Genomic DNA, 19,725 nt, shown 5'->3' with positions numbered 1-19,725 from the left:
TATTTTAGGATTATTTCTGCACATTAGTCAGCAAGTCTGCTGACTTGTTCTGGTCCCAGTTTCCCAGAGACAAAAACTGTAGTTCCTCAAGTGTCCACTAGAGGTGGGGCTTCAAAAATGAGTCAATCCCCATCATGGACGACCGTGTAAAAATGTCTAAAAACTAAAGTTGGATCCATACATACGAGAACAGAAACAACAAAATGACGTCATTTTTCTCTCGGAGCGCCTGTTCGGCAGCGCTCTCGGACACATGGCCCAGGCAGAACTTTTTCTTTCAAGGCTGTGCGTCAACCATGCTGTTATTGGTCGGAATTTATTGTGGGCGTGATGAATGTGGAGAAGCCAAGAGCTTCTTCAGGTGCAGAACACAAAGACAGAAGGAGGAAGCACAGCGACGATGAGCAGCTGGCAAAGAGGAGAGAGTCTGTCCACAAGGTGGCGATAAAAACTAATCCCAGTATTGATCAAGCCGTTACAGCGGCTCGTGCACATTAAACACCGGGAGACGGGATGTATTATTGCAGACAGTCCACCACACGTTGAGTTAAACTCACACAGACCAGAGGTCTGCTACAGTCAGCTGCACTGATCTTCTATCTGTTGTCATGTTGTGCGCCCTCTTGCCTGAAGGTGGACCATGATGTGGCTACATCCAGAGTCACATGCTTCTTTCTTTGAGTATGTACTACAGCTGACCTCAGCACATGTTTGCAGACCGTCTTCCTCAAAAATCTAAATATTTGCTGACAAACATTTTTTTTAATCTGAGATAAAACAACATGGAGATTTCTGATGTTGGAAAGCGACCGGATGTGTTTAAAGGCGTTTTTCTGGTGTCCTGTCCAGCCAAGACACAGGACGTTATCATCTAAATCCTCATTATCTGCTCTAAAGCTGCAACAGTCAGTCAAAGAGTGGATGTTTTGGACTGTTCGTCTGGCAGCAGGAACATTTTCAGGACATTTTCCACTAGTTTGTCAACTAGCAGAAGTTATTGTGAACATTTACACCTTCTGAATCTGATCTGCTAAAACTGCACGTGTCCATTTACTTTTGTTCAGAAGTGGGTCAGGAGAGGCAGACGAGCCTGCAGGCATGCCGCCTACAAGACACAACCAGATGTTTTAGAACATCCTGGCACCTTTGGTATGTCCCCACGTATGCCAATTCTTCTGCTTCAGTTCAAACTGTCTCTTGGTGCTGCAGCTATGGAGAGTTAAGAGGACCTGGACGGTGACCCTCCTGCTGATGGCCAGCAGAGTAAAGGAGGAGACCTCATAAAATGTGTTAAAATAACTTTTCCTGATCACACTGTAAATCCCTAATGATAACCAGCCCTACGATTATGTGGCAACACTCCACAGTTGCTTGTCTGTGCAAGCTGATTCTCATTCTGCACCACTTGATGCCTCAAAGGCAAGAAATCACCCCGACATGTGGAGGAATGATGTTACATCAGCTGTGCAGGAATCACAGCTGAAACCAGCGAGGTCACCCCGTGCAACATGCACGCAGCCTTCGAGGCGAGGTGTGTGTGTGTGTGAGACTCACCTTCGGCAGTCCTTTCTCTGCCATGGCGTTGAGCCACTGGATGACATTGTCTGTATGTCTGAAATGAAGACCAGTCGCCTGTAAGAGAGAGGAGACGGACATTAGGACACAACAAAGAGCTGCAGCCCTCACATGGACAGCAGGGACTGTGGAACCCGGGGACACTTTGGCCAGCTGATAACACAAGAAGCCTGTAACACCACAGACTTACAGTTCAAGTCTGTCAAGATGGAAATGAACTTGTTCTAATCCATCAAAGCTACAGCTCCACACATCCTTTCCACTGACACATCGCCTTCACAGCACTCTGGTATGCTGTGTGCTTCCTGCTTTTGAAAAAGCTTCTTAAATGACGACTATGTTATTCAACACAGTCAGAAAGGTGGTTGGAACAGGAGCGCAGCAGCCATGTTTGTCCCGTTTTAAGTTTAAAGGACACTGTGAAAGCACTGTGTTTAGTTTATATTGGGGAATTCGACCTATTTATAATAAGATATAGTGTCAATAAGACTACATCACTGACTCAAATCTGTTTTTCATTTTTGAATCCGACGTGAGTCACTTCAACATGTGGTCCTAAACTGGACGTACATATGATATATATGATTCATGACTGTGCGACATGTGGCGTCAAACCTGTAAACAAAGGAGGAAAGAAGCACAGCGGTGCAACAACAGCTCCACAAACAGCCAAACCCAGCACGCCAACTTTCCTTTGTCTTCTCTTCTGACAGACAGCTTTACTGTTTTCCGTCCTCTAGAGGACTTCAGCCAAAAAGTGTCATATTTATCGCTCCTGGCATGACCCGCCTTTAACAGGTCCTCACAAATATCATGCTTCTGTTGCTGATGAAAAAAGGTACGTGCCAGAGAATCGATGTGGCGCTAAGAGCTGGAAGAATTGTGGAATTTGACTTAAAACACCATCATATTAAATCGTCTGCATGTCTTCACCTTGTAGCGTGTCTGCTCGCGGTCATAGATCTTCTTGAGGGACACTGTGTGCGGGGCGAAGAAGTTGCCCAGTTTGGCCAGATAGACGCCGTTCCTCAGCCCCTCCTCCAGCTCTGTGGTGGGAGGCAGCTCCTCGTCCAGGCAGGCCTCCATCCATCTGTGAGCAGAGCACAGCAGACATGTCAGTACTACAGCAAACACAACTACTTATCTGACCATTAACCCTCTCAAACCCACCAGCCAGGCCTGAAATGCACCATCATAGCAAAATAACCACTCATCATAATTCTCTGAGAGCAGCCAAGCAGGCTGGAGGTCACCTCCCAGACCTCCCAGCATTCCTCATGCCTGAGATTTCATTTCTTTTGGGTCGTATTATTCTGGCCACATGCCTGCTGTGTTGCCGGGGTCGGCTCCGGGCCACAGAGGACGCACACTGAGCTCTCAGGCTGGGACCGGCCTGGTGGACTGAGGATAAAACTCCTCTCTGTGTGTGTTATGCTCTGATCAGTGAATCCAGTTTGACTCACCTACTTCCCACATGTTGATTTTACACAGATATGTAAACACACTGTAGCTGCACCGTGTCTTGTGACTGATCACAGACGCTTCATTTATTTAATCCCAGCAGCAGCAGCAGCAGTGCATTCTGGGCTCTTTCCTGGGTGAGAACCTGCCACGGGGTTCCTCTCTGTCTGTTTAATGCCGAGTTGTAAAGAGAACAGAACTGCACCACTTCCTCTAAGTGCATCGATTCAGACGGCCGGGTCACTGACAGGTCAAAACAAAAGGCTTTCCCTTCATTTCAAGCATCATTTCAGCAGCTTTGAGTCAGAGATGATGCTTTAATCTGCACCTACCCAACATCCAGCTGTGCTCATATCTGTATCCTGCATGTTAAAGACATTGTTTGGGGCGAAGGTTCTGCTCCTCAGGCTAACAAAGTGCTTTGAATGCTGAAAATGAGGTGTTCATGCTGACTCAGGAAGCACGTAAACAACATTTACACAGTGCGGCTCATCCTCCTTCACATTTCCAGCTGCCAGCTGAGCTAATAGAGAACAAATTCACCTACCAACAGGCTGCACTTCTCCACATCTGTGTCTCCCAGAGGTCGGACTTACTTCAGAAATAAACATGTCTGCAGTCTGCATTAACAGGGAGTTTAGGATGCTGGCATCATGACTCAAAACATCTGATCCCATCTCTGGCTGAGAACACTGACGGTCTATTCATACTTATCAATAATCTGTGTGAGACAGCGCATCCTCTTTATTCCTGCTTCATTTTCTTCATTGCTGCGTTTAATATAATGTGTGAAAACTTGTTTGATCTAATCCAGCTCAGATCTGTAGTGTGTGTCCTGCTTTATGAAGGCTGTGTAACATCAGCTTCGACTATGACAACCTGGGATCTATCACTGGCTGTGAAGAATTTCACAGAGGGAGGGTAAGCATGGCCTTTGAGAAGCCAAACAGTCTCTCTCTCTTTTCATCTGCAGAGAAAACGCTCCCACTCTTCTGTAACTGAGGTCTTTGTCAGACAACAACGAGGTTAACGATATCCTGAATGAGATTAAGACTCCTTTCCTTCTGCTGCAGGCAGACAGACAGACAGACAGACAGACAGACAGGCAGGCAGACAGACAGGCAGGCAGGCAGGCAGACAGGCAGGCAGACAGACAGGCAGACAGGCAGACAGACAGGCAGACAGGCAGGCAGACAGACAGGCAGACAGACAGGCAGACAGGCAGACAGACAGACAGACAGGCAGACAGACAGGCAGACAGACAGGCAGACAGACAGACAGGCAGGCAGGCAGACAGGCAGGCAGGCAGACAGGCAGACAGGCAGACAGACAGGCAGGCAGGCAGACAGGCAGGCAGGCAGGCAGGCAGACAGGCAGACAGACAGGCAGACAGGCAGACAGACAGACAGACAGGCAGACAGGCAGACAGACAGGCAGACAGGCAGACAGACAGGCAGACAGGCAGACAGGCAGGCAGACAGACAGACAGACAGGCAGGCAGACAGACAGGCAGACAGGCAGACAGGCAGACAGACAGACAGGCAGGCAGACAGACAGGCAGGCAGACAGGCAGACAGACAGGCAGACAGGCAGACAGACAGGCAGACAGGCAGACAGGCAGACAGACAGACCTCCCTCCCCTTCACTGCAGAAACCATGCTTGGTTGAGAGATTTCCTAACTTTTATATATTCGTGTGAAGACACTGAGTCCACATGAAGATACATTCACACCCACACAGTGCAGAGCAGAGGCCAGCTTCACCCACAGCTGAAACAACTTCCCTCACAGGAAGTCGTGACACGGGGTCTCCAGACAGGCCTGCTATTCAGGCTGAGGTGACCGACCCCGCGGAGTAGGGCCTGGGCCTGCCAGCCAGGAACAAGCCCCCACTTTCAGTGAAAGGCTCCATAAAGACTGCCAAGTAATGGCTCTTTTATCAGAGCTACACACCCTTCCCAGGCCAGCACAAACACACAGACACACACAGACACAGACACACCCTCCACTTAACCACTAAGAACCACAGCTATGAATGGGTTTTTAGAATGTCAACAGGCAGCCAGGAGAACAACTTCTCAATGTGTTTCTAACATTGAAGAAAGAACAGCCACAGATATGAAGCGTCTGCGATCACAGAACTATTCAGATGAGAGATATGAAGGTGAAGAGCGTCCTCTGGGACGAGCCGTCTCAAGGCAAAGGCCACATTCATGTCATTCCAAACATGTAATTATGATGAGCAGCCAAGTGTGGGGGGGGCACATCATCATCATTTCCCACAGGGGCAACAGCAACATGTTCACAACACATACAGTTTATGTATATTTATATTCATGCGGCTGGCTCCAAAAGAAGACCAGCTCTGCCACGAAAACCCCCCCTCACTCATCCAGGACATCACCTGTTCTAGAAAGCACCGTGCACCAACATCAACAACCTGACGAGGCACACTTGATTTATTTATGTGTCTTATTTTAATGTATTTTTATATTAATGTCTATTTTTACACAGCCCGAGCTGATAGACTAAATAAAGATCTGTTCTGTGTACGATGGAAACCCGGAGGAAATGACCTCATCATAACAGGTAAATGCTAAAATATCAGTATATAGTATATATCAGTCTCTGTATTACTCAGCAAAGACAATAAAAACGTCCTTCCTGTGAAGTCATGCACCTCTACGGAAACAGAACAAGCAGAGCAGACACGTCTTTGTGCCCAATAACACAGTCTGAAAGACAGAAATCTGAAATATTTTCTGAGGGACAAGCAGGTAAAAACAGTTTCTGTGCTATTTAAGCATGCTTTGGGTTCAGAGTATAATAAATGTAGCCAGCAGATCCAGGCAAATCTCTGTAACGGCTGTCATGTCAGTTATTTTTCATTTATCATTGACAGAATCAGTGAAGAAAGGCCACACGAGCTACCATCTATGGGGAGAGACATTTCAGGGTTAGGAGGTGAAATTTTTCTCTGAGGACAGGAACGCTCAGACAAACACAGGCGGTCATTATCTCTGATACTGCACACTTTCAGGAAGCTGGAGTCGGCGCTGAGGTCAGAGGTCAGTCTCATAGGAAGAGCTCTGCTACTGACCACTGTCTCTGCAGGAAGACACACTGACTGCATGCCAACGAGCTGAGGGACATCCTCCAGCGTCCTGCACGGCTCAAACCGCCCGCTGCAGGGGGGTTAGGTTTATAACTCTGTGAAGACGAAGAAACTTTGGACTTCAGCTGCATACTTCCCCTTTCCCAGGTCTCCCTCAGAGACACACAGACTCAGTGTTTCCGCAGCGGTTAATGTTTAATAACAGCCGAGTGATGTGAGCTTACACTAACAGACCGCAGGCTTTGTTATTGTACAGCTGAGAGGTATCGTTCTCTGGTCCCTCGCAGGGAGGACGATGAAAAACTGACACCGAACCACAAAGTGTGCGGTTAGATGTGCACTCATGATCCAGCATCTTCCAGGGACCTAAGTCACACACAGTCCTTTTTATTATAACAACACATAAACAATATATTTCAATGTGGAAAATGTTGTTAAAATTACTAGAACTGGTTGTATATATGGCTTAGTGCCACAGGAAAATGTTAGCATGTTAGCATGTTAGCACTTCCGTTTACCTTTAGAAGCAGGCTAGTTGGCTGAATAGTGGATAATTAACTGATGAGCAGCAGAAAACTGTGAAGATTTGCTGCTTTTCTTGATATTTTTTTCCTTTTCGGAACTATTTAGAGACAAAAAAAAGAGCTGAAGTTGGTGTAACTCCATCTTTGGTTCTGCCGGGGAGACAAAGGCACCACCTGAGCCGAGTGGGGAAAACCCCAGTGCACATGTACACATAATAGCACAATGAATCAGGCATTACAAGGCCAAACAGTGCGCTAACTTTAAAACAAACAGAGGCGCTGAAGTGTGACGGAAATCAGAAAAAGGTCGAATGACGACAGCACGGACGGACACACAAAGTGCATGTGTGCTGTCATGGAGCACCGACACACCTCTCCCTGCCACCGGATGTTTATTTCTGTAAACCGAAGCGTGAAGGGAGACGTGGAAGAAAACCAGCAGACAAATGACAGGAGAGGATGTAAAAAACAGATGAGAGCCGAGCTGACCGTCACTGGAATCTGGGCACCGACTGACCAACAGCCCCACCAGACACACTCTGGAGAAGACAGGAGCTCCACATGCCTTTTTTACAGCCTTTACAAACCAGTTTTTCACTCTACTACTATTACTACTGCACTAAAATTCTGCAGGATGAGCCATCTGTATTTTCTGAAGAATAATATGACCCACATGAAAAACATAAAAAACCTGCAGCCTGGTGTTTAGAATCAACACGACTTTGGTGTGAAAGTGACTTTGGCTGCTGTATTTTGGGTTTTAGTGTAAAAGCTGCCTGCTGGTTGTTTCCCAGGAGACAAAGCGGCCTCCAGGAAAACAGACCTGTGTGACTCAGCCTGGCAGTAAACACTGAGGAATGAAAAGGGAATGAAAAGGGAGAGGGATCAGTGCTCCATAAAGGCCCTGCAGGAACCGCCCCTCCTCCACAGTGGCTCACCTGAGACACTCGACACCACAAGTTACTTTTCCAGTTTGGATTCCCCTCACAGCTCGGGAGCGAGTCTTTGAATCCAGCTGGAGAGACGGAGCCGAGAGCTGACGCAGCGGTTTGATCGGATCAGCAGGCCTACCTGACTCCGAGCACGTCAGGCCTGCTGGCCGCTCAGTTGTTTCAGCCTCGGACATCAGCTCTCAGCTGGTATTTGCACTCAGATGACCTCAGCTGGGGACGCAAATGGGCTGAAACGCAGCAGGTCGGATGTGATGGGTAATGAGCCTCAGAGCGAGGCCTCCAGTGACACACTGGGCCAAAGGTCACACACACTAACTGTGCTTCAAAGAATTATACCCAATGGAAGCTATTCTGGAGGATAAACGTCCATCTTTACTGAAGAATCCTGCACTTTAACCCTAAAAGGTGTGTGTGAGACTGCACCAGTCAGGGCTGAGAAATGAAGCCAATGCTTCAACAGCTGCAGTTCCTCTAGTGGCCACTTGAGGCTGACCTCCGTGTTAAAACCACTGACAGTAAAAACTATGGACAGAGCTTCCGTGACGTCACCCGTTTCTTTCTGAAGAGCCGTTCTGAGGCTCGGTGGGAGGCTCCGGGACGCTCCGACCGCCGCCATGTTGGTAGCGTCACGTCCGCCAACACTCCAAATATGGACAAGCGGAGTTTCGGGGGGCAGTGATTGCAGAAGCAGGAAACTCGCGCTGTGGTACAGAAACCACCTGTCACTAAAACCAGCAGCCCATAATTATGCGTAAATTTAAGTCCGAATATAATTAAAACAAGAGGGTTATAAAACAATTCACCCCTCGTACAATTGACACTAGAAGAGAACCTATCATTTGAGACCAGAGCGGTTTTTTGTACCAGGCTGTAAACATGTTCATTTCTGCTGTGAAGTCGGCCATGTTAACATGGGAGTCTATGGGAAATGACTCGCTTCTGGAGCCAGCCCCCGGTGGCTGCAGCTTGAACTACAAGTTCTGACACTTCCGCATTCAAGGCTTCAAGTCTGAGCCCCGGATGGTGCCGAAGAAAGTAACAACAGACAGAAATAAGAAGAAGAACCAGATTTTAAACTTAAATCTGAATCTGAGGTTGTGCTTTTTTCTTCCAACACATACATCAAACCATCACAGAAGTTTGTTTAACTGATTAACCCTGATGCTGTAAATACACACTGACATAAACATATGATCCCCCAGCTGGTGTCTACAGGGAGTCAGTGCAGCCGTCAGGATCGGTCAGCTGAGGTCAGATCGCAGCACTTTGAGAAGGTTTTTCTCACGTCGCTCTGGTGTCATTGTTCTCCTCATACCAACACAGTGAGGGCCGAGGCCTGCTGTTACATAATGTCTATTGCAGCAGTAGCAGCAGAGAAACACACCACCGAGTTTGGAAACTTTCTGAAAACAGGAAATTACAGGCAAATGGCCAGAGCTGTAGGAGGAACTGGGCTGGTCTGTGAGTGAAGGGTGAGGGTAAGAAGCCTTTAACTGTCACAGGAGACTTCATCTTCAGAGCTAACAGTCTTCTTTTTGTTCTCTTTAAATACAACCCTGCTATATTTGAAAGCTATTCTTAGACGACGAGGAGCAGGAAGGAAGAGAGTAATCTGAAGGATGATAAGGCTCCGATTTGACTGTGCATGATGGATTAAAGATAAAACTGAGATTATCTCTCTGTTTACTCTGATGGATTATCTTGCTCTGTCCCACCAAACAAATGTCTTCTCCTGAGGGGAGATTAAAAAGTATGCAGAACACAAGTGCGGATGCAAGCACAGTGTGTGAGTCGAAACCTTCATGTCACACTTTAACAAATGACGATAAGAGTCAGACACCGTCAGACAGCCGCTACACATTCTCACAGATGAACGCTGTATATTCAAGCCAAGAAACTAAGCTGGGTTAAGCTGAGTAAAAAAAATGAGGTTTGGTATTATACAAGGCAAAAATGTGCTATCTCTCTCCACCATCTTGGCTGTCGTGGCGACCAGCCTGCACATGCTATACAGATACAACCACTGGAGGGCGCCAGCTGTCTGCACAGAGATGGTTACAAGGCATTGTAATGTCCTCTTTTCACTTACAAATGGTCTCTCTAATTAGCTCAGACACGCCTCTATTTCCCGTCATTATGCTAAGCTAACCTTGCTAACACATATGTCTAAGGATTCTTATGACAGAAAATGAAATGCTACATGGACACAAATCCATCTGGTCAGGCTTCAAGCTGTGCGCTTGTGGCTGAACCAGAGGCGGTTCGGACCAATCAGCAGAACCGTGAGGACGTTCACTGTGTACTACTAACTTGTGCTTGACAATTCCAGCTCTTCTAAAGATCTATTTTTTATTATTTCCAGACAAAAAATGTCAGATTCCAGCTCACAGATTCACAGGAGTTACACAACGCCTCTCTGAATGAACAACAGGCTTAAGTAAACAGACATGAGCAGCAGGCCTGGTGTCAGTCCTCGGCCTCAGTGAGCCGACTTTCTCTTGTAACTTGCTCAGTTCAGCAACTTTTATACAATCGACAGGTTCAAATCCTCAGAAAAAAGGACTCGGATACAACATTACGACTGAAATGAGCAAAATGAGGTGTGCAGCGTTAATAGTGTGGATCCATTGAGAGCTGAAAACAAATATTTCCACGCTGACATCTGCCAGCTGTCAGCGATGCAGCCCAATAACCACAGCGCTCTGCTATTTCTGTCACTCGTCCCAACAGCAACAATCTCACCTCGCTCTAAATTCTCCTCATTCTTCAGCTACCTCCACACGAAGGGCGGAAACCTCTCCTTTCCCCTCACACCCAAAACAAGTGTACATCTGTCAGAAGCGGCGCACAAACAAACAAACACACACACCGTGTTGGTGTGACCTCACCGCAGTGGACCGGCCGCCTGTCAGAGTGGAGCCAGAACACACAAACCCTGCATCACCACCTTGATAAGACACGAGCAGCATGCCGTCAGTCCCATGCTCATATGGACGGATTGAACTTACACTAACATCCATCTTCCAGGCTTCAAGCTATCCTCTTGTGGCTGAACCACTGTTGGTTTGGACCAATCAGAGCACAGTAAGGAAGGGCAGTGAAAGGGTCCCACAGAGACACTGCTACTGCTACTTGCTAGCTAAGTTCCTATGACAACACATCTTAAATAAAACCTTGGTTTTATCACCTCTAAGCTGGAAAAAAATCATTTAAATTCAAAATAAATATGAAGGAAATGTGCTGACTCCACTCAACAGTTGCTGACAAGAACCATGACATCATCTAAATAACAGTACTTGAGACCATTCATTTTCAAAATTGCTCAATTCTTTCTCAAACCTCTCTGAAATTTCAAGGTTCCTGGAAACCCTGTCATTTAAATACTTTGCACAAAACACTCATTAGACTGTGACAGACCAGTGTGTGCTGTAAACAGAGCTGAAAGTGAGCCGGTCTCACCGTTCACCAGCACGCTATCAGACAGCAGCGATAGGATCATCAGTGATGTGCAGCCATGTGTCAGAAGGGTTAAATAAGCAGGAAGAAAAGGCTGGATGATACATCAGGTCACATGCACTGTACATACAGGAAGCAGAGCCCTCAAAAAAAAACATCACCATGAATAAATAAGGAGGTGAGAGGAAAGTGGATCTGCTGCTTCTCCACACTGACAGCTGAGGTGATAAGGAGGTCTACCAGGCACTGCCAGCTGGGTGGAGGCCCTGAGGCCTGGACCCAGGACTCCACGGAGGGTTTACATCTCCCAGCTGGACTGAGAGCAGCTGGGGATCCTCCTAGAGGAGCTGCTCTCTGACCCTGATGGACCAACGGATGCATGAATTTAAGTGTGCCAGTTAACATCAGTTTATTACGGCAATTCTATATTCATCATAGAATAAATCCTTTATATCTATATCTTTATCTAAATGTAAGATTTAGAAAAGCTGCTGGAAGCAGTGATGTGAGGTCAGATAACCACGCAGGTTGTAAACTGAAAGTAAAAACTCCCAAAATGCCCTACAACCCTGCAGAAAAACAGAAATGGAGCTTTAACAGATCAATATCAGCCTCTAATATCAATACATATATGTATATATAACACTACACACACTCTACATTCTCCACCCTTCTCCTCCCACAAAGACAAAATTCCTCTTCACTTTCACTCAGACCTGTGAGGAATCTGGTTCAAACTGCTCCGTCACCTGCTGACTGAGCGATTTACAGCCGGCTTTACGGTGCTGCTGACAGGGAGCGTGGACGTCGTGCGGCTGCGTGACGCAGCAACGCTGACATCCTGCTCTCAGATGTGTCAGCAGTGAAACCACCTGACATGTTTGAAGGAGGGAATGTGCAGCGAACGCTGAGCATGGATCAATAAACACGAAGTATTATTATACTGAAAACATGTCCGACCGCATTCCAAAGAGCGAAAGCAAGAATGAAGTAAAGAGTGAAGACAGCTTTACATACAGGTGGAGCTGCGTGTGACAAAAATCCATTCAAACATGTCAGAAAATACAACATGCCTGCAGCCAAGATCAGCCAAACACTCCCGGAACCTTTGTCATGTGACAGCTGGTCACATGTGAGCCAATCAGAGCTTCTTATTTCTGCTGTGCGGTCCAACACAGTTTGTTTTTACAAAATAATTTTAATGCAAAATATTTCTTTGCATTTTAATTGCTTAGATTTGCCCACATTTTAAGACGCTATGATGCATTCAAGGACCATCGGTTCTTACAGTTTCTGTCTGTAATAAAAGCTGTCACCTGTCTGAAGGTCACTGTGTATTCAAATAAAGCGTGATAATGAGAACAGCCCGTCTCTGTGTGTGTGTGTCTGTGTGTGTGTCTGTGTGTGTGTGTCTGTGTGTGTCTCTGTGTGTGTGTGTGCATGAAAATAGGACCGATAACACATATTTGCATCTCTCCTCAGGAGCGGCAGCGAGTGGTTATCAAACTCACATCGATACTCAAATACACATCTGACAGCAGCAGTGCTGTCGGGGACGGAGCCTTGGAGCGCTCTCACACCCTGCTGCTCACCTGTCGGACACATTCTCATCATACCATCACACGGTTTGATCATTCCTCCCCCCCTCCAGCCCTCGCCTGCAGGCTCAGGCGCTCTCAGGCGCATGGAGCACCCTCAAACTCAGACACCTGACATAACCTGGGAGCTCAGTCGGCCAATCAGGAGGTTGCTTAGACACAAACAAATAGAGCGCAGCATTTGGCACCACTGAGCTCCATTCAACTGTACAACAGGATGTGTGTGTTTTTAATGTCGATCATTCATTTCCCTGAGAAACAAATTGAGGATCAGTTACAGCATTGTGTATAATCTGCATAATCTAGATTACTGAGAATTTAATAAAAGCAGCAGCAGCAGCATATTTTGCTGCTCTCATTTTGGTACAGAAAACCACAAGTCAACAACAAGATCAACAAATCATCACAGAGGAAACACAACCGCCCGGTGAGGACGCTGGACGCTAGCAGCTAGCTCGTGTTTGAGAACCTCAGACTCTTAGGTAAGAGATCCTGTCTTTTATTACCCAGAAGAAGCTAACTTATTAGCCACATTCCAGAGGGCTCATGTAGGAAAGGCTGCAGGTACCTCTGGGATAAACAATGAAAAACTGCAGGATGGAAAATAAACACGAAACTTTTCATGAAGCAAACCTCGGTGATTCATCCCAAATGAAATCTAAATCTCCTCTGAGGATATTAAGGCCTAGAATACAGTGTGTGTGTGTGTGTGTGTGTGTGTGTGTGTATATACAGCTTCAATACTGCAGAGAGATGGACCAAAACAACCTCATTTCCCTTCAAACTGGTTTAATTACCTCCACATGGACCTTCAGTGTGAGCTACTGTTTCCACCTCAGGAACAATAAAGCTTTACAGTACAGGTCAATCAACATAATCTGATGAGGTGTAAATCCAAACTGTCCCAAAGATCTCTGCTGAGCCAGCAGTGAAACTTTAAAACTTGACACTGAGCCAAGTAAACACCGTGTTTGCAGAAATAAACACACACACACCTCCGAACGCTTCCCGTCAACACGCGCCTTAACGTCCAGTGTCACCACACTGGCAGGGAGACACAAATTAATACGTATTCTATTCCTTTACAGCGTACACATGTACTTTGTCAGAAACATTTGCAGCTGTTCACTCTGCAGGTTCCTGAAAAGCCTTCCAGGAATTTCACAGATGGACGACAGCGACACAGCAGGTGAGGCGGAGCCACACGAACACGGCGCCGCCGCACGCAGCGTCGGCCACGCGATCACTCAGCTTTTTTTTTTTTTTTTTTTAAACAGAGTGCACAGCCTCGCAGAAACTCTCAAACCGGAACCCGTTGCTATGGCAACCGCAAGTTTCTGCGGCAAATCAACAGGGACTGAGTCACTTCCTGTCTCATGAACCATCCTTCCTCTTTTGAACCTGCGAGCCCACGGTGGGGTCGAGTCCAGAGAAGCAACGGCTGCTGCTGCTGCTCAACCACACACACACACAGTGACACACATCTGTGTGTGTGTGTGTGTGTGAGAGAGCGCAGCTTTACCTTCTTCTTCAATCTTCCTGACTAATAAAGAGGTAGTGAGCTGCTCACTTCCTTCGATGTGCTCTTTATGAACTTCTTCTTTGAGCGTCAGACCTGTCAGTCAAGCAGCCTTATGTTGTGTCTATGTTTTCTCTCATTCTGCCCCACAGACCTACATGCAAGCAAAACACTGCAGTGTCACTCAAATATCACACAATGACAAACACACACACATCATGACAGCACGAGGTGTGCTGTGCAGCCAACCTTAGAAACTATAACTGAACTCCTCTGGTCATGTCCTGGTTCTGATTTGTTTGGGTCTTATACACTACAGTACATGGACCCTCACATGCATTAACCAACCAACTATTTATTTTATTTCAACCAAATCTGAAGTGTAAACACATCCATTAATCCTGATTTAACTCTGGCACTGACGAAAGAACAAATAACGGCGCTTCATTCTGAAATGAAACTGATGTCCAAGTGCCAACTGCAGCTCCTCAAGTGGGGCTCACTCGGGGCTCAAAGACAGCTGGGAATGACAGCTCCACCTCTTTACCTGTATTTGGATTAACTGGGCGTTTAGGTGGAATCAGATGAAGCCAACATGGTGATGGTCAAAGCCTCCAATACAGAGCTGTACAGCTGGTCCTCAGTGACACTATCTGATGTGCCGGAAGGTTCAACGCAGCCTCATGACAAAAATTATAATCCTTTAATTTAAGTGAGAGTGAGGATTAAAAGGCGGTTAAACTGTGAGATTTAACTCTCTAACACTGACTCCTCAGTCTGCAGATGGTGACTGATCTGTCCCACACCACCACAGTTTCGATAGAACATGGCTGCTGCAGCTGAATTAATGACAGCGAATCACAGACTTTCGCTGACTCCGGGACACTTCATGAGCTCCCTAATGGTGCAGATACCGATCAGCGTAGTGGATCAATGTAGAATTTGCATTTGTATGCTCGGAGCTCTGCTAACAGCCGGGACTATCTGACAGGGAGCGGAACAAAATCCTGGAAATCACCAAGAGAGAGTCAGACTCCTCTGACTGTTCTCTGAACTGGATGATGGACGTCTGAGTGGACAGATTATGGGAGATTTCAGCAAAGTTGCAGAGTGTTTTTCTGAATGAGTAGCTGGAAGTTTTGAAATAATTATCTCGTCCTCTCTTCATATCCTCTAATTAAACACTGAGACACCCCGTCACCTCCTTCATCCCTGTGCAGCCTGCTGCAGAGGAGCAGCTGCCCACACGCTCACCTTTTGGCTTCTTCCAGGTGACACAGGTACTCGTAGGCCATGTTCTGCTGCCGCCGCTCATCCATCTCCTCCGCGGTGAGCCTCTCCACGCCATCCAGCACGGCTGCAGCCACACGACACACACAGAAAATGATCACACATTTAAACTGAAAGCTCTGGATCTTTTATGAGGCGTCTGTGCAGCAGAGCTCGGGGGCCGCCGGCCTGCCTGTGATGTGGGCATGGCCTTTGTCTGCACTCATACACCAACAACACAACACAATGCAGGGGGAAGTTATGGAGCTATTCAGTGGAGTGAAGTGGAGCAGTGCCCCCCCCCCTCTAAATTATGGAGGAGGAGAGGGGGGAGGAGGAATTTGTACAAAGAGGCCCATTTTCGAGGCTTCTGTCACATCAGAGGTGGGAGCCTGAATGGGCTCAGAGGCAGCAGGTAAAACGTGATTTTCACACAACACCAGCTCCTCTGTTCACACTGATAACATCAAACTGTTTGTATGGGATGGATAAAGGGAAGTTTAACTGTCAGACGTTTCTCTTTTGATTCCCTGTGCGCAATGTGGGCAAAAAGCAGCGCAAACTGTACGCGCAGGCCTCCCCCTCTGCATTTTTATAAAAACGCGGAAGTCATATTTAGGCAGTTACCATGCTGTCAGAAATAAAACCCGGCCCGACTCGGACTTTTCCTGGAGTTTGGTGGGACTTTACATGAGCAGAGTGCGGCCCCGGAGAGGCGCAGCCGCCCGGTGTGTGAGGAGGAATCCGCCCGCCTGGCGCCTGAAGGTGAGCAGGAGGAAAGTGTGTGAACTTACAGCCATATCTCGGCCGGAACCCGTCTGCCTCGTCTGAAGTTGACATCCTCCCTCTGCTGAGAAACGCGGCTCTCTGCGCTCCTCGATTCGCTTCAGTTAAAAAAAAAAACCCAAAAAGTTTACGCACAGTCTGGTTCCCGAAGTGTCCGGAGCTGAAACCCGGGGAGGACCTTCCGGCGCCGCTGCAGCTCCTCTGCTCAGGCTGCGCGGAGACTTTTTTCTTCTTCTTCAAACCTCACTGATGTCACTGGGTGTGTTCTTCCTAATCCTGAAGTATGCGTTTCAGGAAACGGAGCGCAGCAGCCTGCAGGCGGACACACTGCGAGCGCGGCGCCCCCTGCTGGCCAGCGAGGCCCCGAGACCCCAGGGTGGCTTCCACAGTGGTGTCCGGGGGCCCTTTGTAGACAAATACATAACAAATACAACTATTGTTGTTTGTTTGTTTGTTTGTTTTAGATTTAAATCTCATTAAAAAATCCACTTTTTATTTTTGAAACAATAAATGAATTAAAATGTCTTTATTTATCTGCACGAATTAACAGGTTTATCTAAAAAAAAATAAAAAAAAATACATTATTTATTTAAAATAAAAAATGAAACGTTGGGCTTTTAAATAAAAAAAATCACAGATTTCCTCTCATTACATTCAGCTGCTTCGAAAACAGTTTTAAAACTGTAAAAATAAAGTAAATAAAAATTCTAAGAGTAACAGAAAATACAAATATATGGGCTTCCTCTTGTGAAAAAGTTACTGTATTAAGTTACATCCTTATGTGTCTGCCTGTCAGCTGACTGTGCTGCCAGTCAAGATGCGTCTTGAACACGTCTGCAACGTTTACCACAAATGACACAAGCATGAAAATTATAGTGATGCTCACATTCTGGATAAATCAATAAAAAGCCATCTTCAGAACGATTCAACGCTCCTTTGTCTTTAAATACTCTCACATGTACTTTAATCTGACCTTCAGATTAAGATTGTGCTGAAGGTTTGACAGGTGAGTGTGTCCTCCTCTCTGTGCGGGGATGGATCTGTGTCCTGTGGGACCAGCAGCTGTGCTTCACTGACGGTGTGAACAGGCTGCAGCTCCTCCAGGACCGACCGTGGAGCAGGACGACACCTTCACCTGCAGCCTCATCATCCGTCCTTCTTACTGGGATTACTTACTGGATGATGATGATGATGATAACGTTAAATTCACCTCTCTACCTGAGCAGAGATCATGTGAGCAGGTGTGAGCAGACCTGTTCTCGGGCTTGCTGAGGGGTTACAGATGTTTTAGAGAAGCAGTGAAGGCTGCTCCCCTCCACCCCCACCGGTCACATCCATCCCTGCGGCCTCTCGGGCGGAGCTACGGCTCAGTATAAAGAGAGGTCCAGTAGTTGGAGGGAGAATCTCCAGTGGACCTCTGCTCCTCCTCCTTCACCTCCTCCTCCCACCGGGACCAGCACCATGGAAAGCTCCGGCACGCTCCGCGGACTGCTGCTGGTCAGCCTGCTGTGCGTCCAGTGTCGCGGCCAGGCGTCACAGGAAGTGTCCGCCGAGGACTTCGGAGAGGAGAAACCCGAAGCAGCTGCAGACAGAGACCTGGTCAGTATGTGGAGCTCCACAGGGTGTTATAGGAGAAGCCTGGGTCACAGGTTAGGGCGGTCGGGGTGTAAGATGCTCAGATGTTTTTAATCAGAAGATGCAACAATCAATATCAAGGATATGAGAATGTCAAGGATGTGAAGCCAGACCACATCCAGCTTCCATGCACATGTTTTACCTTCTGATGGAGACATTTAACATGTAGAGCTGGATTTGCCAGGGACACACGGAGTGGGCTTCAGCGTGCTTCCAAAGTCTGAGATGTAGCTCCCTGCTTAAAGTGCAGGAAAAACTAGTTTATAATCATTGGAACATTTTCTTTATTTAAATGCATGCAAAAATATTTCAGAATTAATATTTAGCATTTGTTGGTTTTTAATGTTTAACATATTGGACAGCAACATATGTGTGTGTGTGTGTGTGTGTGTGTGTGTGTGTGTTCAATGTCATGAATTCCACCACAAATTAAGTCAAAAATAAAACAAATGAAATCAGCCTGTTTCTGTAAATGTCCTCATGTTTCCCTGTTGTATTGTTTTGTCAGATTGAAGCTCTGCAGTCTCTGCTGGGCCGGATGCACAGCCGAGTTTCCTCCACTGAGAAGCGAGGCAGCATCCCTCTGGTAGCCTGACGCTCCTTCACTCTGAACTCCACACACGCAGCTCTGAGTGTCATTATTTTACACTCTGCTGCTGCTTTAATCAAAGCTGTTAGCAGAAGATACCTGCCGCTCATTAAAAGATAACAAACACAACAACAGGCCTTCACTCAGTGTAATTACACACTAATCCAGACTCAGGGGCAAATTCCAATTAGCTCAAAGTAGGAACAAAATCAATGTGGAAATGGATCAGATTAATTTCACCTACAGGCTTAATTATTCTTCTCTCTGTTAAAGAGCACAACAGAAACATGTGTCTGAGTCTGACCCCTGTGTGCTGCTCCTCTCCTCAGTGTGGGATGGGTGATCGCTGTGCCATGAAGTTTGGGCCTCGCATCGGGAAGCTGTGCGACTGTGGACGAGGAGCCAACTGCAACTCCTACCTGCTCAAATGCATCTGAAGCAGAAACACCCGTCAGCTGTCACCGTGCTCAGTGTGAAGACGAGCATGTGTTATTTTCAGCCCTGTTGTTGCATGTAAAGGCTTCATGTTCAATAAACAGATGTGTCATTTGATTTTTGATCATTTGATGATTCAGTGTGGATCCATGTTCTCACACAGGGAGGGGGGTCATTTGAGTTTTAAAAATAATATCATGGAAAAATGAGATTTTAGAACCGGACTGATGGACACCGAACTTACATCTGCATGTTTGTTTATAAGCCACTTCATACAAATACTTATTTAAATTGATATCGTGCACTGTCACCTGTGTGACGCACAGAGTGCTGGAGGAGCAGGAGGCTGGGACACACACAGGTTAAAGGTCTGAACGTGAGTTAAGGACAGTTCAATCATGAGAGACTCAGCGAACTGAATGAGAATTATTTATTAAGTACAAAGTTTAAATGTGCATTGGCGTCCTAGACCCCGTTGAGAAGACCACATCCGAAAAGGGGGAAAAACACAAGAGGAGAGGCCCCTGGATCAGAAGATCCCCCTGGGGTCTAGACCTGGTGGTGGTGGAGAGCTGGAGGGCAGGCGATAGGAGGCCTGAACTGGCGTGGACCTGGTGGTGCTTGGGGTGGAGGAGGGTTGCCGGGTTCAATCAGAAGACAGCTGGAGATGGAGACTTTTAAATTTCGTGCTAAGCTGTGATTGGTCAGGAGAGGGACGGAAAGCGACAGCTGATCGGTGAGGGAGGTGCTTTCTGTTAAGCACCGACTAAGAGTGGAAGAGAGGGGGAGCAGAGGAGTGAGGGAGAGAGGT

The 19,725-nt window shown here is 46.9% G+C and overlaps 2 protein-coding genes across 2 annotated transcripts in view; one reads left to right on the top strand and one right to left on the bottom strand.

Annotated features, from left to right (window-relative positions):
• iqgap1 (IQ motif containing GTPase activating protein 1) overlaps positions 1 to 16,514 on the bottom strand; it is a 31,233-nt gene extending 14,719 nt beyond the window's left edge. The window contains exons 1-4 of the mRNA XM_028401085.1: positions 16,264 to 16,514; positions 15,455 to 15,557; positions 2,509 to 2,665; positions 1,555 to 1,632 (exon numbers count right to left, since the gene is read on the bottom strand). Coding sequence (XP_028256886.1) covers positions 1,555 to 1,632; positions 2,509 to 2,665; positions 15,455 to 15,557; positions 16,264 to 16,309 — 384 coding nt within the window. The 5' untranslated portion in view covers positions 16,310 to 16,514. The remainder of the gene's footprint in view (positions 1 to 1,554; positions 1,633 to 2,508; positions 2,666 to 15,454; positions 15,558 to 16,263) is intronic.
• Positions 16,515 to 17,679: 1,165 nt separating this feature from the next.
• cartl (cocaine- and amphetamine-regulated transcript-like) lies at positions 17,680 to 19,031 on the top strand. The gene is made up of 3 exons (XM_028402427.1): positions 17,680 to 17,854; positions 18,399 to 18,476; positions 18,809 to 19,031. The coding sequence occupies exons 1-3, from the start codon at positions 17,717 to 17,719 to the stop codon at positions 18,914 to 18,916; spliced, it is 324 nt and encodes a 107-aa protein (XP_028258228.1). The 5' UTR covers positions 17,680 to 17,716; the 3' UTR covers positions 18,917 to 19,031.
• Positions 19,032 to 19,725: the final 694 nt, after the last annotated feature.

Source organism: Parambassis ranga, chromosome 3 (assembly GCF_900634625.1).
Source record: "Parambassis ranga chromosome 3, fParRan2.1, whole genome shotgun sequence".
Classification (NCBI taxonomy): Eukaryota; Metazoa; Chordata; class Actinopteri; family Ambassidae; genus Parambassis; species Parambassis ranga.
Note: the sequence above shows the minus strand (reverse complement) of the source record. Positions and strands in the feature narration are given on the sequence as shown.

Coding starts and splice junctions, on each gene's coding strand:
- cartl (XM_028402427.1), top strand. CDS start 17,717: ATGGAAAGCTCCGGCACGCTCCGCGGACTGCTGCTGGTCAGCCTGCTG. Junction 17,855..18,398: donor CAGCTGCAGACAGAGACCTG/GTCAGTATGTGG, acceptor TTGTTTTGTCAG/ATTGAAGCTCTGCAGTCTCT. Junction 18,477..18,808: donor AGCGAGGCAGCATCCCTCTG/GTAGCCTGACGC, acceptor TCCTCTCCTCAG/TGTGGGATGGGTGATCGCTG.